Genomic DNA, 21276 nt, shown 5'->3' with positions numbered 1-21276 from the left:
CTGTCTTACGCTTGTTGATTAACTTGGAAAGTTCTGCCAGTTCTATTCTAGCTGTAAGGTTAGAGGCTTTGATACATTGGCGTTTCTTGAACAGATCTCCTGCGATAACTTACTGGTATCCTGTCTCATGGAGTTACCACTGACATCTATTGCATACTCTTTAATGCCTAAAAGATTGTCGTTCATATCTTCAACACTAATGTCCTCTTCCTGAGTTAAAGCCGAATTCCTGTTATGTATCTTGATCCGGAATTCCTCTATTTTCCCTCTTACCGCTGACTGATTGATGGGCTTCATATGTACCTGTTTCTTCCGTTCCCTCCTAAAGTGTAGACTAATTGGAGTTTTTACCATCCTATGGTCACTGCAGTGCACCTGACCGAGAACGTCCAGATCTTGTATGATGCCAGCGTTAGCGCAGAGCATAAAGTCTATTTCATTTCTAGTCTCGCCATTCGGGCTCCTCCACTTCCACTATCGGCTATCCGGCTTGCGGAAGAAGGTATTAATTGTAGCGTTCCTAGTTAAAGGACACAGTAGACGTAAAGCATTGCTGTCGAACTGGCGTCCATCTCGTCTACATTTATTTCTCACTTCTCTTTTCTCTTCCTCTGTCCCCCGGTTCCCGCGCTTCTTCATCTTCTATTCGAAGGCTCATACCGCTTCACCCTTCCAGGTTCTTTTTGCTAACCCCTCCTGGGGTAATACTTCAAAACGTTTCCAATCGAAGCACATTCAACTGAGCCCCGTTCACCAATGTACCACACAGTCTTCAATATTCCTTTCTGAGTGGCTGTCTTTGTCACAGAGTAAGGACCATAAAATTTGGCTTTGGATTCTCTTACTCCTTTCCTATCTAGAATGAGGTCGGTGACTTGAATGTCTGGGATATCTGAGCAATGTCTCTTGTCAAAATTTTTTTTTCATTCGTTTACGGTACCTCTCCTCCTGTGATTTTTGTTTTCTCTCCTCGACGATCTTGAGATTTTCTAACAGCCCCAGTTCACGGTCCGCTTGAAGAATAAGGGTCTCTCCTGAAGAAGCGAACTGCGGGCTGCATCCCAAGCCACTGGTGTAGGAGCGATTGTGATGTCTTACAGCTGCTTCTAAAGAGCATTTCCATTCACCAGGGAAACGATCGTACATCCTGATGTATTGTTTCACATCTCGTATAGCACGCTGTGCAAGCCCATTCGCTCCGGGATGGTATGGCGAAAAGAATTGGATTGATATATTGCGGTCTCGAGCCCATCTTGCTAGCTTTTCACTCTTGAACGCTGGACCCTTATCACATACAATCTTCCTGGTTGTCCTAAACATATCTCGTTGGAGGAGGGCGATGACACTATTTGCATCTTCTTGTCCTGCCCGTGCCGCGACCATCCTGGTACACTCGTCTATGGCCAGAAGAAAAGTTTGCGTTTTTCGGACTCCTTCTCGTTTCTTATTTAGCTCGGCAAAATCCAGGTGTATAACTTCAAAAGGCACCTTCGAGTGGCAAGGTATTATCATGGCGTCCGTAGGCTGCTTATATTTCACTTTGTAGACTTGACAAATGCGGCATGAACGAACGTACTGACTGACGTCTTCTTTCATGTGAGGCCACGTAAATCTCTTGACTAGTTTGTTGTAGGTGCGCCAAAATCCGTCGCGTCCTCCAGATTCTGGGCTATCGTGGTACAAATAAAGCACCCTGGGAACCAGCGTTGGCGGGACTTGATAGCGACCTGCCAAAAAAATTATTTGTTCAGTGCCTTCCCACAATTTTACTTCATTGATTTCTTCCGATTGTTCTTTGTTGGCCTGTATCATCAGCCTAGACAATGCATCTGCATCATTCAAAACGGGTCCAGGTCTGTGGGAGATGGTGAAATCAAACTGCTGCAAGTAGTTCACCCATCTGGCGATACGTCCCTTAGGTTGGGTCATATTCAAGAGATGAGTGAGTGCCTGGTGATCCGTGAACAAAGTAAACTTCGCACCTTCTAGGTACGTACGGAAGTACTGAATTGCTTTAAGGACAGCAAGAGCTTCCTTTTCAGTAGTGGTGTAGTTGACTTCAGGTGGCTTGAGGGTGTAGCTGTAGTAGCCTACTACATGTCGCTTTTCTCGGCCGGATGCTTCTGGACATTTCTGGTACAAGACTGCACCTGTTTCATAATGTGAAGCGTCGTATTCAGTTCAAAGGGTAAAGTGAAATCTGGTACGCGTAGAATAGGGTCAGCAGAGATTTCGCGCACCAGATCACGGTAGACTCTGTCACATTCCTCATCCCACTCAAATGGAACTTTCTTCTGCGTTCGGCGTGTGAGGCATCTTGTTTTTATAGCAAAGTCTTTTATGAAAGGTCTTAAATGTCCTGCTAATCCCAAAAACACACGCAAAGAGTGGACGACATATGGTTTCACCAGTTGGGATTTTCTCTCGACGGACTCTTGTTTCGTGCTTTTGGTAGTCCCATTAAATACTCTTCCAAGAAACAACTTTTCTTTGAAAGAATGCACTTTTCTTAAAATTAACCTTGAGTTGTGCCAAGCTCAAGGCATTTAATACCTGCGAAAGGTGTTCCTGATGTTCAGCCTCTGTTTTGGGCAAGACGATAATATCGTCTATGTACACGTTACAAAAGACACCTGGGAAAGGCTTCAGGACTTCGTTCATAATCTTCTGGAACCATGCTGGCGAGTTTTTCCAGCCGAAAGGAAGCCGGTTATACTCGTACAGATCGAAGGGCGTGATAAAAGCAGTGTACATTTTTGTTTCTTCGGTTAGCGGGATCTGCCAGAAACCTTTGCACAAGTCAATGCGTGAAAAACTCCGGCAACCACCTGTCTCATCTATAATCGTGTCTATCTTCGGCATGGGAAATGGTGTAAGTTCTTTCTGGCGATTGATAACCCTGTAAACTGTGCACAGTCTGAAAGTTCCATCTTCCTTCGGCGCAATAGTTATGGGAGAAGCGAAGGGTGACACCGAAGGCCGGATTATATCAGCGTCTAGCATCTCCTACAATTCTTTCTTTCACCATATCTTGCGTTCTCTTGACATGTTATAAGGTGATTTTCGGATGACGGTCTTGTCAATTAGTTCTAAAGGCACCTTGTGCGACTTCATCGCTTGTGGATAGCTTCCTACGCATACCGGTTCAGGGTAGGTCGTTGCAATATCCTCCGTGCACGTAACTATTCGCAGGTTATCTTTTCTATCTTGCTGTGTCTCTTCCCTTGATAGTCCTTCCACTAAAACTGCATCGTCCCAGTATACGTTGATTTTTAGTTTCTTTATATCTCGTCTGTATAGCAGAAAGTCGTACGTCACCCCCGTTATCACCAGTACGTCACTCTATTTCATTACCTTGGAACTCGATGTTTACTCAGGCCCACTGATTATGCATTGTCACTTTTCCATCGTACCCTTGCACCCGTAGTACTCTTCCTCTATGCAGGTGACTTGAATCTACCAGCTTGGCATTTATTATAGACACAGAAGCACGGCTGTCACCCAAAGCCATCATATGTCATATATAAAGAATTTCCCACTTTGACAGGAATGTGAAGTAGGCTAGAGCAAGTTAAATAAACAGTCTTAGTTGTGGTTATCGGGTCGGACTGATCACCCTTGTTTATTAGTTTTTTTCGTCAGAGACTCTTGAGCATCTGAAAGTAGGGGGACAGGGTCGTTGTCGACGTTATTCACTCGACCTCTGGAAGCACGCCAACCCCAGTTCTCTGTACTGCCTGCAAGGCGGCTCGGTTCTTGCGGATTACGGCTTGACCAATCCGCGTCGGTCCGTCTGAAGCGACTGCTTGAGCCAGCGGTTATATTTTCTTCTGAAGTAGATGGGATGTCGTGAAGGCACTCCAGGAGCCTTTCTATAGTTTGAGGTGATCGTGCTTGCACTAGCTTCAGGACTTCCGCGGGCAATCCGTGCATTATTAGAGCTACTATGGCAGAAGGAGGAAGCATAGGCTCGGCCAGCTTTAAAAGGCGGCGTTTTTCAAGGAAATACTCGACGGGGGAGCCCTGCTTGAATTTGAAATTAGCCGCGGCGTCCCATCTTTGCACTGGGTTGCTTCGGAATGTCATCAAGAATTTTTCCTTCCACTTGTTACAAGAGTTGCCAACATCTTCAATAATGTGCAGATCGTACCACTTCCGTGCAACATCTCTTAAATAATTACGCATGTTGGTAATCTTGTCCTCATTAGAGTGCCATTTGTTCTTCCCAGCGGCATATTCGTAGAATTCAAACCAACTTTCTGGGCTTGAAGACATGCCGTCGAACACATCGCGTTCGACAAAATTAGTCGCCGGCTTCTCAGCGTTTAGAGAGCTTATAAGTGACGTTACCAGTGGGTTTTGTTGCGCCATCTGTTCTTGTTGTAGCTGAAGAGCTTTCAAAACGCGGTTCACCTCTTCTGCGAAGACCGTGATGCAGAGTCCTTTCGACACATCGGTTCAAGAACTAATTCGTCGAAGATCGCCAGACGCAAGTTCACTTTCACCGCACCCTTCCGACGTAGTTCAGCAATGTCTATGGAAGCCTTCTCTAAAACCAGCTTCACGAGTTCTGCCGAGTTGAGTTCGCGAGGTAGTTCCACCGCTGGTTGGTCTTGAGCTTGGTATCTCGAAAAGGTGATCTCTGCGGAGGTCTCCTCGAGGAAATATGTCACCCACATGTTGGAGTCAGTTGTCGGCTGCGCCAAAATATTGTAGCGTTCCTAGTTAAAGGACACAGTAGACGTAAAGCATTGCTGTGGAACTGGCGTCCATCTCGTCTACATTTATTTCTCACTTCTCTCTTCTCTTCCTCTGTCCCCCCGGTTCCCGCCAGGGTTAGCGCAGAGTATAAAGTCGATTTCATTTCTAGTCTCGCCATTCGGGCTCCTCCACGTCCACTATCGGCTATCCCGCTTGCGGAAAAAGGTATTCATTATCCGTATATTATTCTGTTCTGCAAACTGCTATTCCCCTGCTATTCCTAGAATCTCATTCCCCCATTGTCTTGTCTCCAACCTGCCTACCCTGAAGTCGCCCATCAGTATAGTGTATTTTGTTTTGACTTTACCCATCGCCGATACCTCGTCTTGATAGAAGCTTTCGACTTTCTGGTCATGTGTGGATGTAGGGACGCAGACATGTACGACCTTCAATTTTTACCTCTTAGGCTTCACAACAGGACCTGCCACCCTTTTGTAAATGTTATAGAATTCCTTTATGTTACCAGCTATATCCTTATTAATCATGAATCCGACTCGTAGTTCTCGTCTCCCCGCTAAGCTCAGGTAGTACAAGACGTGCCCGCTTTTTTGCACTGTATATGCTTCTTTTGCCCTCTAACTTCACTGAGCCCCATTATATCCCACTTACTGCCCTCTAATTCCTTCAATAGCACTGCTAGATTCGCCTCACTAGATAACGTCCTAACGGTAAACGTTGCCAGTTTCAGATTCCAATGGCCGCCTTTCCGGACCCAGAGATTAGCAGCCTCTGCTGCGTCGCAGGTCGGACCGCCGCCGTGGTCAGTTGCTTCGCAGCTGCTGGGGACTGAGGGCCGGGGTCTGATTGCTGTATTCGTATAGTAGGTTATATACAGTGGATATAGTTTCCAGTAAAGTGGAATACCCGCCAGTAATTCTTTCGTTCTTGACATTTATTTGACAATTACAAATAATTATCTAATTAAACATGTACTGCCCTGATTATGAAAGTGTCAGTGAGGCATTTGTCGGCACCCCCAGACACCTCGAAATGACATTGCTGTGTTTTCAGCGATGTATTAATAAGCGTGCAAATTTCTTCCGGCTGCAAACAAGCCTCACGAAAACGAAAAATACCACGTGACTGAGCTCCCACCCGTATCATAAAGCAGCGCCCTCAAATCGGCTGATTCAAAGTAACTGCACTGCCTGTCGCAAACCGGAAGAGACAGCGCATCACTTTGATTATCGCATTGAAGGAGAACCAACAGCAGGTTTCGCGGCTTTGCAGCTATTTTTTCCTCTCTACGTAATACTTATCATGCTCTCTCAAGGCAGACTGATCACATTGATAATAAAAGCCCTCTGATAACGCGTCAGAAGCGCCGCTCTGACCACGCACGAAACGCGAAACGCATTTAATAGGCATAGCATGTTTCAGAACCTGCTTTTCTCGCTCCGCATCGACAGAGTTGGCGCGCAGCTATATCTCACGCCAGAAATCCGCTTCGGACCAAAGCCAAAATAAAGTGGCCATATTAGTTTTAATAAGAGTGTATACGTGCTGCGAAATTAGGTTCATGGCAGGTACAGGTACTTGTATGGAATTGATGCCACTCTATGAGATGCTATGGTGCAAGGACCCAGTCAAGCTTTTTCGGGCTTTTCGCCCGTGCTCCATACATCTGGGAGATGTTGGATAAAGCTGAATAGAATATTGAACTGAAGATAAAAGCGAAATGAACAGATAGAGAAGCGACCCATGTGATCAGAACGGGAACAATTTCTAAGTGAGCCGAATTGGCAATCGCAACGCCTGCACAAAAACACAGAAAGTACATCAGATTTCAGCGCGCCCTTATAATCTATGAATTCGTAAGCGTCGTTGAACACCAACTGCTGCCTAGAGGACGTGCTGGAATAAGTCTCCATCTGCAGCTACGCAGTTCCGAGTCCGCTTTACCACATCTTCTGTGGCTTTCTTGATGAGCAACGCTCGAATTCCGTTATCCGTGTCTAAGATAATCCGACGTCCCTGTCGATCATGTAAGCGTGATCTTTCACATAACTCCAAAAAAAGAAATTGAGTGGACAGACGTCAGATGACCTAGCCGGCCAATTCACATGCCCATGCCTTCTAATCTATTGCACATGAGAAGTTGCATCCAGCCAGTTTCCTGCTCGGCTGCTGCTGTGTACTGGTACTGTATCTTGCTGATACCACAGAAGTGTAAGAAGTAACAGCGGGACTTGGCTGAGACTCATCCACAACTCCTTCAAGGATTTCATCCACGTAACGTTCTCCAGCAAGTGTTTGCAAGATGGGACCGATTACTGAACCGGCGGAAATTCCGCAACCCCCTTTGAATGATCACCAGTACTTGTGCCTATTGCGCTTTACCCAGTGTGCATTGTAGTCACTCCTAAAGCGTGAATTATGCAGATTGCATGAATTAAGCATCCTTATACTCGGCTTTCACTCTTTCTCTGAACACTCTCTCACCTGGCTTGGTGAGCTTTTTCCAGTGCGAGAAAGAGGACCGCCGAAGCGAGCGTGTGGGTTTTTATCGGATAACAATGACCTCACACCAGCTGTGTCCCTCCCGCGCCCCTCTTTCTTCCCCGCTAGGCTCCACCTGCCCTCGCCGCGTCGCAATGCTGCTCGATGGTATTTTTAAAATCGGCTTTCACTCTCTTTCAGCTCCACCACCAGCTTGACGATTTTTTCCACTGCGACAAAGAGGGCCGCCGAAGCGTGCGCGCGGGTTTTTATTGTAGAGCAATGAGGTCACACCACCTGTGTCTCCCCCGCACCTCTCCTTCTCCCCCACCAGTCTCCACCGACGCTCGCCGCGTCGCTATGCTGCGCCATGCTATTTTTACACTCTGCTCTGCTTTCACTCTCTTTCAGATATGTCTCCCCAAGCTCGGCGAAGCTGAAAGCGGCAAGAGAAACCGAGCGAGGTTCTAACAGCGCCACTGTAATAGCATCTTGTTTTTGTATAGGGTACATTCTCAGTGGCTATTACCTGGTTACCCAAAATGTTTGCAAAGACGGTTATTGAACACTGACACAGTGAAACACATACTCGCACCTGCCCTGTTATCTAGACTAGTATCACAGAGATGGCTTGAAAAGTAGCAAACAGTCCTGCATCCCTGGTGGCGCATGTCGGCGTCAAATAGATACCTTAAGAAGCAAATTGGTTGTCACTGACCAAATTGGTTGGAACGCTTGTTTTCGAATTTCGTTCTCTCAGCACAGCAGCCCAACGCGCTACCCACTTTAGACTATCCAGGCACCCAGACAGCTCGCGGAATGTCCACTAAGTACACTAACGATGCCAATCGAGTACACAAGACTGGCGCTTACTTCCAGCTGTTGTTTATTCAAGAAGCATGGTATCTATAAGTACGATCGGCGTCACCGTTGTGTAGAGCGCGGAAAAGCGGCCACCGGTGCTCTCCGCAGCCAGCCAGCTACGTAGTGGCTAGGCCCGAGCAGCTACCGTTAAACATCGCTGGCTGCCCACCGAGCAGCCCTGCGGCCACCGTTCCCGCGCTCTGCACAAGTGTGGTGCCGACTGTACAGCACATAACACGACCACATGTCAAAGGCCACCATGGATCCCCTCCCCCCCAGAAAGAAGCGCATCGCAACCATGCACCATGACGGAACCGTGTGGCCCAGTTACCAAATATACTACCGCAACAAAGCCAGCCTCTAAAAATACGTGAAGGTAGCTTAAAGCCTACGCGCAGATGCGCCAACTAATCAGGTCTAGAAAAAGCAAGACTTATAAAAGGAAATTGATCCGTCAGAAACCATGACCTGGAAAAAGCAGCAAGGTGGAGTTTCTGGCGCGGGCTTGTGATCGATAATTTTTCCAACTTTATGGTAAACAAATGATGTTCGTAATAGTTGAAATGTTAGTGAATTTGTTTTTATAAAAAGAAAATAACATAAAGAGAATGCACGGGAACAATTCTTCAGTACACTAAAGCACTTCCGGCACACAGCAAGTGTCGTCTGCTTGTGTTACAATGTGCTCCGTCTTTGACGAGAGCTCCGCCGTCAGCGTCGGTCTCAGTCTTTTCGCAAGCACCATGATTCGACTTTGTTGCGTTGTGGACTGCAAACGTAGCGACTGGTAAAATGTCAAGCTGCGACATCGCGTCCCTCTGCAAGGCAGCACATGAGCGAACTGACTGCAGTGCATCAGACTGCCGCTATAGCGTTTCGCGAATCCGGTGTTGGGGCAAACAAGCGCAAGGGGACAGGGCCTGGCCGCTGGACGGTGCCGTTTAGCAGAAGCGCAAATGTGAATTCTCTGCACGGTGCAGCCACCTGGTGGCACAGAGCTCAACCATACACAGTAGCAGTAACGAAATGTATTCTTCTTTGCTGCTGGTGTAAACATTTCGCAGGAGTATGTTTTACACTTGGTTACACCAGACTTCGTGCCACGCAATCCTTATGTTTTTGTACGGAATGTGAAAGTGCTAAAGCATCTCGTCTTAAGAGGTAGCCAATAGTTATTCGATTATATATTCCACTGACTATGAGCAGTTGTATGACCGGTATGGAGTTCAAAGTTCGAAACAATTATTGCAGCACTACGAGGTACGGGTTACTGCTGAATAATCTTACTCCGAATTCTTCAAATACTGAACTAGTGGTGGCTTAATTGTCTGTGGCCACAGATTAAGAAAAGTAAACATTACGGCAAGGCACAGAGATGTAGAGACGACGAATTGCTTAAGCATACGAAAACATTGTTCATAATTGTTTCTTTACATATTCAATGAAGGCATGAACCATTCTTAAAGTGAATGAGAAAGCCTAATGTTTTCGTACCTGAATTTCAGAAGATGGAATTGCCGGTTCAATACAGCGGTACTGACGAGCTTATGGGCACTGAGTATAGCGAAAGTGTTCATTCGCATTGCTTTGGCGTACGTAACCTGAAAGTAAAGGCATGTTTTAAAAGTTTCCTAGTTTTATTGTTACATTAGGCAGCGATGAAACGAAATTGCAAACAATACATGAAAATGCCTATATGAAATTGATATCAAATGAAACAATCGCGTCTTATACCTATTCATTCACTTCCCCACCTTAATATATACAGTGCTTCTAATATTAGAATATAGTACAGCATTTAATTTCATACCAGGGTCATTCCACGCCAATTGTTCCATCTGTGGCGTTCGAGCGATATCCATTTCTCTCAAAAAATGTAAAAGGAACACACACACGTATAGAAGCATTATTTGTGCCGTATTTTCGCATATTATATTGAGCGGAAATTTTTTTTGCGCCCGTCAGGGCCATTTGAGTTTCACTAAACATTGCAAAGCCAGGTGCGCAAAAATATTGCCACAAATCAACGGTCTCGCGCATTCTTCTATATTGAGTTTTTGCGTTGCGTGAAGGTCGTGCTTTAATTGTAAAATTGTTTCAGTGATTATTTTTATGTTTTCTAATCGATTACATCTGTCCCAAAAACGAACTTCTCGGCTCTGTCAGCGCTTAATCTAAAATAAAAGCTTGAATTTAGCGTATACTTTGTTCAATGCTTAGACGTCGTTAAAACAAAGGTGGTCCGTGAAAAAAATACGCCGGAAGGATCGTATATGTCACCAGCATAACCACCAAAACCTTGCCACGAAAATATTAATCGAAGAAATTTGCGTTTTCCGGGGAAAAAATTTTTCAATGTCAGCTTCACCTTTGCAATAGTTCAGTTCTAGCGTTTACTTTCCTTAATAGCATGTTTACAGTACACACTAACCACTTTAAGAAATGAAATAAAAGCTTAATTTTAGCATATATGCTACTTTGTTCCATGCTTAGACGTCGGTGAAACAAAGGTGGTCCGTCAAAAAAATCAGGGGCCCTATAACGTAAAACTATTCCAATATGTTTCTATTCCAATTCCCTGACGTCAAATTTGCGTAACCACCGACGCAAGCACCGGGCGGTCACCCATAGGGTTGTCTGAACAGACCAATCAAACGCTCTCCTCGTTCATAGGAGGTCGCTTTTGTTTGCTCGAAAAACGAATAACATTGCCTACACTGACCGGCTTGTCGTATATAATTGGCTGACAAGAGGCGAAGAGAACGCTCAAGTGGAGAGGGATTCACTGGGGCAGAGCCAGTGCACTGCAAATTGATAACCGGATGAAGAGGGTGGTGCCGACGTCTGCGATTGGTCGGCTTTCCCTTACTTAGCTTGTGGTGGCTGGATGAAAATCGCGGCGGCATGCAACGGAAGCTTAAGAATGACGCTAAAACTGACCCTCAGCAAAGAAGAGTTGGCAGAATGAGGTAGTAAATGTGCCGAAAGTGCTTGAAAACGTTACACGGTCACGCAAGATGTTTTATTATACGCAAATACACCCATGCTCTCCGGCAGGTGCGAGTAGCCAGCGTCTCAGCGATTGGCGGCAGCCATCTTTTATTCCTTTCGGAACGGGGCAGCCTGCGGCTATTCCGAAAAAAATTCAGTTTTGTTCGGCATATTAATGCATCTTTATCGCGTACACGTCACTTTGACGCGGTGAGTTTGTGTGGCTTTGTGACGTCGTGTGACAGGCAGGTGAAGTGGGTGCAGCCCGAAAACTTTTTACCAATAGCCGAGGGCTAATGGCGAAAATGGGTCGAATCAGAAATAACTGTTTTTCTTTTTTCTGTCAAATCATGCATAATCAGTGTGTACACATCATATCAGATGGGGAGGTATTGCGGTTTTCGCGACGTCGCGTGACAGACAGGTGAAGTGGGGGGTGGTCCAAAAAAGTTTTTGACCAATCGTTGAGGGCTGAGAGCAGAATTGGAATAGAAAAGTTTGGAATAGTTTTACGTTATAGCTCCCCAGGTGTATACGCACTGGGTACGGCAGACCAGTTGTAAGGAAACCGACTTTTCTACTTCGGGAAGGCTTTTTTGTTTGGTCTCGCCAGAAGACTTGGTCCAGAATCTTGCTTTTTAACTAACAGGTGTATCTGTGCTGAGACGTGTGCTACTGTATTTCGGCTAGTTCACAGTGCAACGGCCGTGCAACTCGCCTATTAAGGAGGGAACACTCGGCGAAAACTGGCAACAGCAAACACGTTACGGCTAGTGTTATCCCCATCCGATAGTTTACGCGAGCATAGGAGAAAAAAAAGAAAGTGGATTCGACTTACAGACGTTGAACCTTTAATTCGCGACTTATTTTTATTGCGTGGCCTAGTAACAAGCTAGCGGCACGCTAGGCGCGACAGATACATGCTTTATTTGCCATACATGCCACCGAAGCCGGCGAGGCCGTTTGCGAATGTGAAGTTGGCCCCATCGGCGGCCCGTCCCTTTTGGATGTAGCATGTTTGTTGGGCTCCGAGCGTATTCTTGCGTTACTTCTGCACTTCTACACGGCAGTGACGGCACCACTGCACTATTCGACTAAGGTGAGAAATTTTGTGAGAACTTTTGGCTTTTATGACACGAAACAGACTCGCGACACAGTTAGCGAAAAACAGCTCTGCCATTCTACAGTAGTTAGCTTGAGGTAATGACTCGTACTGGGAGCTGTTTGCCAAGCTTTCGGCAGTTTTGGGGCACGGTCACCGCACCCGGCTTTGTGACGAAGTTAGCAAAAAGCACTTCGGCCGTGTGACGCAGTTTCGCATGCACTGAATCTTTCCGGGACAAGTTCTAGCGCTTTCTCAGACCAATACTATTCATGCACAGTGGCCACACCGGCTGTTGTGACGCAGTTAGCGAAATGCAGCTCGGCCGTGTGCTGCAGTTAGTTTCGCGTGTACTGGACTTTACTGGGACACATTCGTGACGCAGCCTCTGACCAGCAAAGTCATTGTCATTAATTTCGTTACATTTCGAATACTTTTGAAGGACGCTCGCTGCGTCTGGGGATCTGACGCAGTTAGCAAAAAAGATATGCGGCCGTGATGACAGTTTGGCGTGTACTGAATCTCAGTGAGACAAGTTTGGGACACTTTCTATGGCCCCGCAACATGTACCTTCTTTCGGTACTCACGCTTGTTACACAGGGAGCCATTGCCAAGAGTAATAACACTGTAGTGTCGCTAGCGCCGGCCGGCAGAACGTACAGAAGATAACGCCAAGGAGCTCAAAAACAAACAACTCAAAAATTCTGTATTTTGACCGGCTGAGAATAGGCTTTGCACTCGCCCATTTTTTGTGAGTGCTAGTAGAAAGCATTCTGCAGGCATTCTGCTCTGGCTGAGAGCCTGTGTTGTGGCTTAACATCACGCGCGCTGACGCAAAGCTGTTTTCGAAACGCGCAGTCACTCGTGTGATTGTGCTCGTAAAGTGCTGGAAATAGTGCCCGGCAATTGATGAATGCTTAGAAGTCTGATGTTCTCTTCATATTTAAAAGCCAATTACTTTTGTTTGTAAAACGGCGCATTGCGGCTATCGCACGTTCCGCCTCTACACGCACTATTCCTATTAGATCTAAATACGAAAATGCCGCATGCTCGTAATTTACTTTTTCAAGCTGGCTGCATCCGTTGGAGAATATAGTAGAGCATTTTGTATTATACCAGGGGTCATTCCACGCCAATTGTTTCAACTGTGGCGTTCGAGCAATATCCATTTCTCTAAAAAAACACGTATAGAAGCATTAATTGCAGCGTATTTTCGCATATTATGTTGAGCAGAAATAGTTGACTGGCACTATCCATTTTCAAATAAAGACCGATGTTCGGATGTTGGAATCTTGCTTGATAATATGCTAAACCTGGATGTGCGAAAGTAGTAACAGAGCCTCCCGATTTAAAAAGTGTGAGAGAAAATGTACGAGTCTGTACGAAAGTTCTGCTGCTCACCTCGTGCCGCAACGTTGCATGAATGTACAAAAAGCCCGCAACGAGCATTTATATCGAGCTAAATAAACATTTCCTTTTTTACAATGCGTTTTGCGTGTACTTTATAAAATTTCACGTGGCACATATTCGAAGGGAGTCTTGTAAGGATTGTTCGCACTCATTTTGACCAAACGCTTCCGCACTAAGACCGCGCGCGATTGAAGTGCAAAAAAAAGAGGAGGGGCGATCAGCGCAGCCGGCGTAGAGCGTGCCAGCTAGCGTCCAGAACGCGTGCGCTCAAAGCCCAAACCGCAAGGAATCAATCTCATTCGCTGCGTGTGCAACAGTCAATTCAGCCGCTGCACTGTATGGGAGTGTCCGCTGCTCTTAAATGTCTCACTCCATGCTTATATCTTCAGTGGGTACGGCGGAGCAGATAGCGGCATTATGTCAGCAAAGTCACTTCGTGCAGGCTCTTCTGCTCGATTTCACAGCAAGGCTTGATGCAAAATCTTGCTTCGTCATTAAACGTGTCGCTGTGCTGACACGTGTGCTGCCGTATCTCAACTAGTGCAACTCCTTTCTTCGTTGAAGGCGTGACAATAGCGCCATCTAGTGACATACGCCAACAGGCCTGCCTAAAACGATCGTACGAAGAGCTGCACCTCCATTGGGTACGACAGATCAGAGGGCGTAATGTCGTCAGTAAGTCCCCTTTTTTACTTCCGTGCATGTCAGTCCTAGCTACACCAGCTTTTATAGCAATTATTCTGGCCTCGTAGTACTCCCGCGCCTGCAACGGTGTATATGATTGCATATGATGTATTCTCTGTGGGCGCTACTTTTGTCTAGGGTTGTGGAGAAACGCTGAAGGAGTTGTTGGAAGGAAAAGAAAATGACCTGATGAAATGGCTGCCCTAAGGGAACACCAAAAGAGCTTGGAAAAAATGACGTCTGATCTTGTCTTACGCTCTCTTGAAATAGAAAGATGAACTGCCCTGGTCGAATCTCTCGAACAAATAATAAAGGCCTTGACTTGACCTTGACATTTACCAATCTGGAAGACCGCAGGAAGATCCTGATGAGGAAGATTTGGTTTTAAACAAAAAATTTTAAACGACTTCTTTTCAACAAAACTACAGGTACCATGTCTATCTTCTGGTAGACCTGCTTTTCAATATGCTCCTGAAAATGAACTATAATTGGTCTAGTGTTGCCACGGATACCTAAGCAGTGAATTCTATTGTTATTGATATTGTTATGGAAGCATGAAGAGGAAGAACAAAATCTCGATACGCTGGCTGCTGCGTGTTCGGTGTTCAGCCATCTTGTATACGCTGACTCATCCTGTATATATATTGCAAATACAGTCTTTATATACTCCTAGCATGCTTAGGTATCCGTGGCAACACTAGACCAGTTATAGTTCATTTTCAGGAGTATAATGAAAAGTAGGCAGTGTTAAGAACGCACAGAAGCTTAAAGGTACGATAATATCCATTCAAAATGATTACTCGCGTCAGACGATTTAGAAAAGAAAGCTCTTATGGGCAAGAGATAAGAATCATAAACAAGAAAAGTACCTCACTCATTGACGATAATGTGCGATTCAATAGGGAGTTCTCTTCATTTTCTGTTGGCATTCAGCTCTTGCTGGCAATAATTTGTTCCCAGCTAACCCTATTACCTTGAGGCAGCACGCTGATACTATCAATGCCTTCAAATGCAGACTTTTTGGATTAAGCTTCTTTGCTTTGCAAGTCTGTTTCAAGGAAAGGTGGCGATTCCAGATTTCTATTCTATATGCGAGCGAGACGAACCAGCAAGTCTGGGTTACAATGTTACAACGCTCAAACCTGAATAAAGGCTCCTTTCTTTCATGATAATTGTAAGGTTGACTAACTTGTATGGTCCTCAAATAATCAATTGAACATTAACATAGATGCGTCTAGCGTCGTTAACAAATCAATAGAAATAGAAGCCATCATGTTAGAGCATGATCTTCAGGTTATCAAGGAGACCTGACGTCGTGAGGACATTGGTGACGATGTTGTACCGCCCACATATCAGGTTTTTGTCATGACCGTCCTATTAGAAACGGCGGCGCTGTTTTGATAAAATACGGTATTAGAACATCACTGCTGTGAAATAGATGATCACGAAAGCTACTTTGAAAGTGTCCTGCTCTTAGCGCACTTTTTCTCTGCGGTTTATAGCCCACTGGATGCACCACCTCGATTTCTGAAGGATCTACGCGATCATTTAGCGTTATTTTCTTGTTGAGAAGCAGTCATTGTTGGAGATATTGGTATGGAAGCATGAAAGAGGACAGAGGAAGGAGAAATCGCGAGACGCTGGCTGCTGCGTGTTCGGTGGTCAGCCATCTTGTATACGCTGACTCATCCTGCATATATATTGCAAATACAGTCTTTATATACTCCTAGCATACCCGTAACAATAATAATTAACTTTCTGTTGACTGGCCTACCCATTTTAAATAAAGACCGATGTTCAGATGTTGGAACCTTGCTTGATATCATGCTAAATCTGGATGTGCGGCAGTAGTAACAGAGCCTTCCAATTAAACGTAAAAGAGAATGTACGAAAGACGTTGCACGCTATTCTTGCTTCGTAGACACTACGATTTCTCATACTACACGTGTACAAGGTTGCGTTTTTGCCGAGAATACATGATGAACGAACTTGTTCGACCCGCAAAAGAATGAACCCTAAATGATATTCGCACTTCTTTTACATATTTATTATAATAATTCAAATACAACACGCCGATACCTTCAATGCCTTCAAATGCAGACTTTTGGGATTAAGCTTCTTTGCTTTGCAAGTCTGAAGGAAAGGTGGCTATTCCAGATTTCTATTCAGTATGCAAGGGAGAAGAACCAGCAAGTCTGGGTTACCATGTTCTGTCAATAAGTTCGGTAGGAGGTGTTGTCAAGGGTTCGACGATACTACATGCATGATCACTTGTGCTGACCTTACTGTTCGCTGTAATGGTGTGTTCAAAATTCTAAGGTAAAGAACGAATTTGAGGTGAAAAATATCAGTAATGGCTTGTATTTACAATAGAACGCAGGTTCTATTGCACGGCCATTCAAGTTTGCATTAATAGTGACGTCCTCTGAATTTAAGCAACAGCATGTCAAACATCGCACAAGCGTTGCTTATTGGACCTTCTAACGGCACTTTGATACACCCAGTCTGCTGACAGATGGCCATTGAAATGTGTTGCTTGACTGATAACTTGCAGGGCCCCTGAAAAATAAAAGAAAATCCATCAATACCTTTTCACTTATGCAATAAGATAACGCATAGGCAAAAGCAGTTTCGCCTACATTCATTCACACAGGTGCGAATGCTCCAGCGTTCAGAGCATATGGGATACTCTACGAATAAGTGGTTTCCTCAATGCTTATGACTCCTAGTGTAACATTACTGTGGTAGAATAACCTGTCACATTAGCAGGTCACTGAAACAAGTGTTATTGCAGTAAAAGAAGACGAACACCCTGTTTGATCAACAATAATTACTAGTATTGAAGCAACAGATGTAACAAGCTTCAAATGTAATTTAAAAAAAGCAGCGCAAACAGGTCGAGAAAACTAAATTACTTGGAAACTACCACTCTTCAAGCAACGTAAAAACTGTGCTGGCGTAGTGGCTTTGACATTGCAGTGCTAAGCCAAATTGCTTAGCAGTGCAATGTATAAACGTTAGGTCAAGCCAACAGAGCTCTTGTTCTGGCAGGTTAAGGTTAAGCTTAAGGTCTTGCCTCAGAAAGAGATTACTGTTGGCACGTTTCATGGTGCACTGAGGTGTTCGGCTGCTACGTACAAGGTCGCGGGATTGAATGCCGGCCACGGTGACCGTATTTCGATGGGGACGAAATGCGAAAACACCCCTGTGCTTAGGTTAGGTGCACGTTAAAGAACACCAAGGTTGCAGCGGTGGCGTAGAGGTAGAACACCCGCCTCGCGTGCAACAGGTCCGTGGTTCGAATCCCGGGGCCGGCAATTTTCCACCGGATTTAAAAAAAAAGGAAGTCCGCGTGTTGATAAAATTCCATAAACACGCCTGGAATGTGGCCTAATCCCGTTGACCAGAACCAGTAACGCACACACTCACCAGAGCAGGATTGGCCACTCTGGTGCAGTACTTGGCCACAACCTCTTATACGAAAAACAGAATCAAACCCCGGCCCTCAGTCCCCAGCAGCTGTGAAGCAACTGACCACGGCGGCGGTCAGGCCTGCGACGCAGCAGAGGGTGCTAAGAATCACTGGCTCCGGACAGGCCGCCATTGGAATATGAACCTGGCAACGTTTAACGCTAGAACGTTATCTAGTCAGGCGAGTCTGATGATGACCAGGAAGTCGAAAGCTTCTATGAAGAAGTGGAATAGGCGACGGGGAGAGTGAAAACTAAATGCACTTTACTAATCTAATGGGCGACTTTAATGCCAAGGTAGGCAAGAAGCAGGCGGGAGACAAGGCAGTGGGGGAATATGGAATAGGCACTAGGAATAGCAGGGGAGAGGTATTAGTAGAGTTTGCGGAACAGAATAATATGAGGATAATGAATACCTTATTCCGCAAGCGGGATAGCCGAAACTGGACGTGGAAAAGCCCGAACGGCGAGACTAGAAATGAAATAGACTTCATACTCTGCGCTAACCCTGGCATCATACAAGATGTGGACGTTCTCGGCAAGGTGCACTGCAGTGACCACAGGATGGTAAGAACTCGAATTAGCCTAGACCTGAGAAGGGAACGGAAGAAACTGGTACATAAGAAGCCGATCAATGAGTTAGCGGTAAGAGGGAAAGTAGAGGAATTCCACATCAAGCTACAGAACAGGTATTCGGCTTTAACTTAGGAAGAGGAACTTAGTGATGAAGCAATGAATGACAATCTTGTGGGCATCATTAAGGAGTGTGCAATGGAAGTCGGTGGTAACTGCGTTAGGCAGGCTACCAGTAAACGATCACAGGAGACGAAAGATCTGATCAAGAAACGCCAATGTATGAAATTCTCTAACCCTACAGCTAGAATAGAACTGGCAGAACTATCAAAGTTAATCAACAAGCGTAAGACAGCAGACATAAGGAAGTATAATATGGATAGAATTGAACATGCTGTCAGGAACGGAGGAAGCCTAAAAACAGTGAAGAAGAAACTAGGAATTGGCAAGAATCAGATGTATGCGTTAAGAGACAAAGCCGGCAATATCATTACTAATACGGATGAGATAGTTCAAGTGGCTGAGGAGTTCTATAGAGATTTATACAGTACCAGTGGCAGCCACGACGATAATGGAAGAGAAAATAGTCTAGAGGAATTCGAAATCCCACAGGTAACGCCGGAAGAAGTAAAGAAAGCCTTGGGAGATATGCAAAGGGGGAAGGCAGCTGGGGAGGATCAGGTAACAGCAGATTTGTTGAAGGACGGTGGGGAGATTGTTCTAGAAAAACTGGCCACCCTGTATACACAATGCCTCATGACCTCGAGCGTACGGGAATCTTGGAAGAACGCTAACATAATCCTAATCCGTAAGAAAGGGGACGCTAAAGACTTGAAAAATTATAGACCGATCAGCTTACTGTCCGTTGCCTACAAACTACTTACTAAGGTAATCGCAAATAGAATCAGGAACACCTTAGACTTCTGCCAAGCAAAGGACCAGGCAGGATTCCGTAAAGGGTACTCAACAATAGATTATATTCATACTATCAATCAGGTGATAGAGAAATGTGCGGAATATAACCAACCCTTATATATAGCTTTCATTGATTACGAGAAAGCATTTGATTCTGTCGAAACCTCAGCAGTCATGGATACATTACGGAATCATAGTGTAGACGAGCCGTATGTAAAAATACTGAAAGATATCTATAGCCATCACAGCCACCCTAGTCTTCCATAAAGAAAGCAACAAAATCCCAATAAAGAAAGGCGTCATTCAGGGAGATACGATCTCTCCAATGCTATTCACAGCGTCTTTACAGGAGGTATTCACAGACCTGGATTGGGAAGAAATGGGAATAAAAGTTAATGGAGAATACCTTAGTAAGTTGCGATTCGCTGATGATATTGCCTTGCTTAGTAACTCAGGGGACCAACTGCAATGCATGCTCACTGACCTGGAGAGGCAAAGCAGAAGAGTGGGTCTAAAAATTAATCTCTATAAAACTAAAGTAATGTTTAACAGTCTCGGAAGAGAACAGCAATTTACAATAGGCAGCGAGGCACTGGAAGTCGTAAGGGAATACATCTACTTAGGGCAGGTAGTGACTGCGGATACGGATCATGAGACGGAAATAATCAGAAGAATAAGAATGGGCTGGGCTGCGTTTGGCAGGCATTCGCAGATCATGAACAGCAGGTTGCCAGTATCCCTTAAGAGAATCTTAAAGTGTATAATAGCTGTGTCTTACCAGTACTCACCTACGGGGCAGAAACCTGGAGGCTTACGAAAAGGGTTCTACTCAAATTGAGGACGACGCAACGAGCTATGGAAAGAAGAATGATAGGTGTAACGTTAAGGGATAAGAAAAGAGCAGATTGGGTGAGGGAACAAACGCGAGTTAATGACATCTTAGTTGAAATCAAGAAATAGAAATGGGCATGGGCAGGACATGAAATGAGGAGGGAAGATAACCGATGGTCATTAAGGGTTACGGACTGGATTCCAAGGGAAGGGAAGCGTAGCAGGGGGCGGCAGAAAGTTAGGTGGGCGGATGAGATTAAGAAGTTTGCAGGGACGGCATGGCCACAATTAGTACATGACCGGGGCTGTTGGAGAAATATGGGAGAGGCCTTTGCCCTGCAGTGGGCGTAACCAGGCTGATGATGATGATGATGATGAAAGAACACCAGATGGTCCAAATTTCCGTAGTCCCCCACTACGGCGTGCCTCATAATCAGAAAGTGGTTTTGGCACGCGAAACCCCGTAATGCATGTATGTAACGTTCCATAGTGCAAGTCCTTCTGGTCAGGGTTGGGTGAATTGCCATAGTGTTGATTCCTTTGGCCGAAATGGCAGTGGCACGTTTAGTGCGCTTGTAGGAAGACAACTTCAGGATATCAAGTTTTCTTGAGACTGTCTGCACAGGGGGCCCTTTAGTGTAGCCGTGAAGTTGACTTAGTTGTGTGTCCCAGAAGACACAAGTAAGGATCTCCTATAGTTCGCTCCTTGCATATGCTCGAGTTTCCAAGCCCTTCATTTTCTGTCGGCGTTCAGCTCTTGCTGGCAATAATTTGTTCCCAGCTAACCCTATTACCTTGAGGCAGCACGCTGATACTATCAATGCCTTCAAATGCAGACTTTTTGGATTAAGCTTCATTGCTTTGCAAGTCTGAAGGAAAGGGGGAGATTCCAGATTTCTATTCTATATGCAAGCGAGATGAACCAGCAAGTCTGGGTTACAATGTTCTTTCAATAAGTTCGGTAGAAAGTGTTGTCAAGGGTTCGACGAAAATTCATTTAGTCAGGTAACATGATGAAGTTGCAGTCACTGATCAAGAAAATAACACGTTAGAGACGAGACGAATTTTTGTCTAACCTTTACCTCCTACACAATTAAACAGAAGTTGTAACCGAGATTACCAGTTCGTTTCACTCACATCTAGAATATCGACCTGTGAGTGCCTTTTTTTTAACCGCACTGGTCAGGAGAAAGCCAGGTGCCTTATCCTGAAAAGGCTGCATTTGATGGCATCAGT

The 21276-nt window shown here is 45.2% G+C and overlaps 1 protein-coding gene across 13 annotated transcripts in view; it reads right to left on the bottom strand.

Moving 5' to 3' along the window:
- LOC142557006 (uncharacterized) overlaps positions 1-21276 on the bottom strand; it is a 304338-nt gene that overhangs the window by 45137 nt on the left and 237925 nt on the right. For 5 of the 13 annotated variants that reach the window (XM_075668524.1, XM_075668527.1, XM_075668526.1 and 2 more), the window contains one exon: positions 9559-9665. The exons of 2 other annotated variants lie outside the window; for them this stretch is intronic. In XM_075668524.1, the coding sequence (XP_075524639.1) occupies positions 9559-9665 (107 nt within the window). Of the gene's footprint in view, positions 1-9558; positions 9666-16276; positions 16811-21276 lie in introns of those variants that run through there. 6 more of the 13 variants (XM_075668529.1, XM_075668531.1, XM_075668533.1 and 3 more) reach the window with 2 other exon arrangements.

The sequence above is a fragment of the Dermacentor variabilis genome, chromosome 9 (genome assembly GCF_050947875.1).
Source record: "Dermacentor variabilis isolate Ectoservices chromosome 9, ASM5094787v1, whole genome shotgun sequence".
NCBI lineage: Eukaryota > Metazoa > Arthropoda > Arachnida > Ixodida > Ixodidae > Dermacentor > Dermacentor variabilis.
This window is presented reverse-complemented; position numbering and strand designations above follow the sequence as displayed.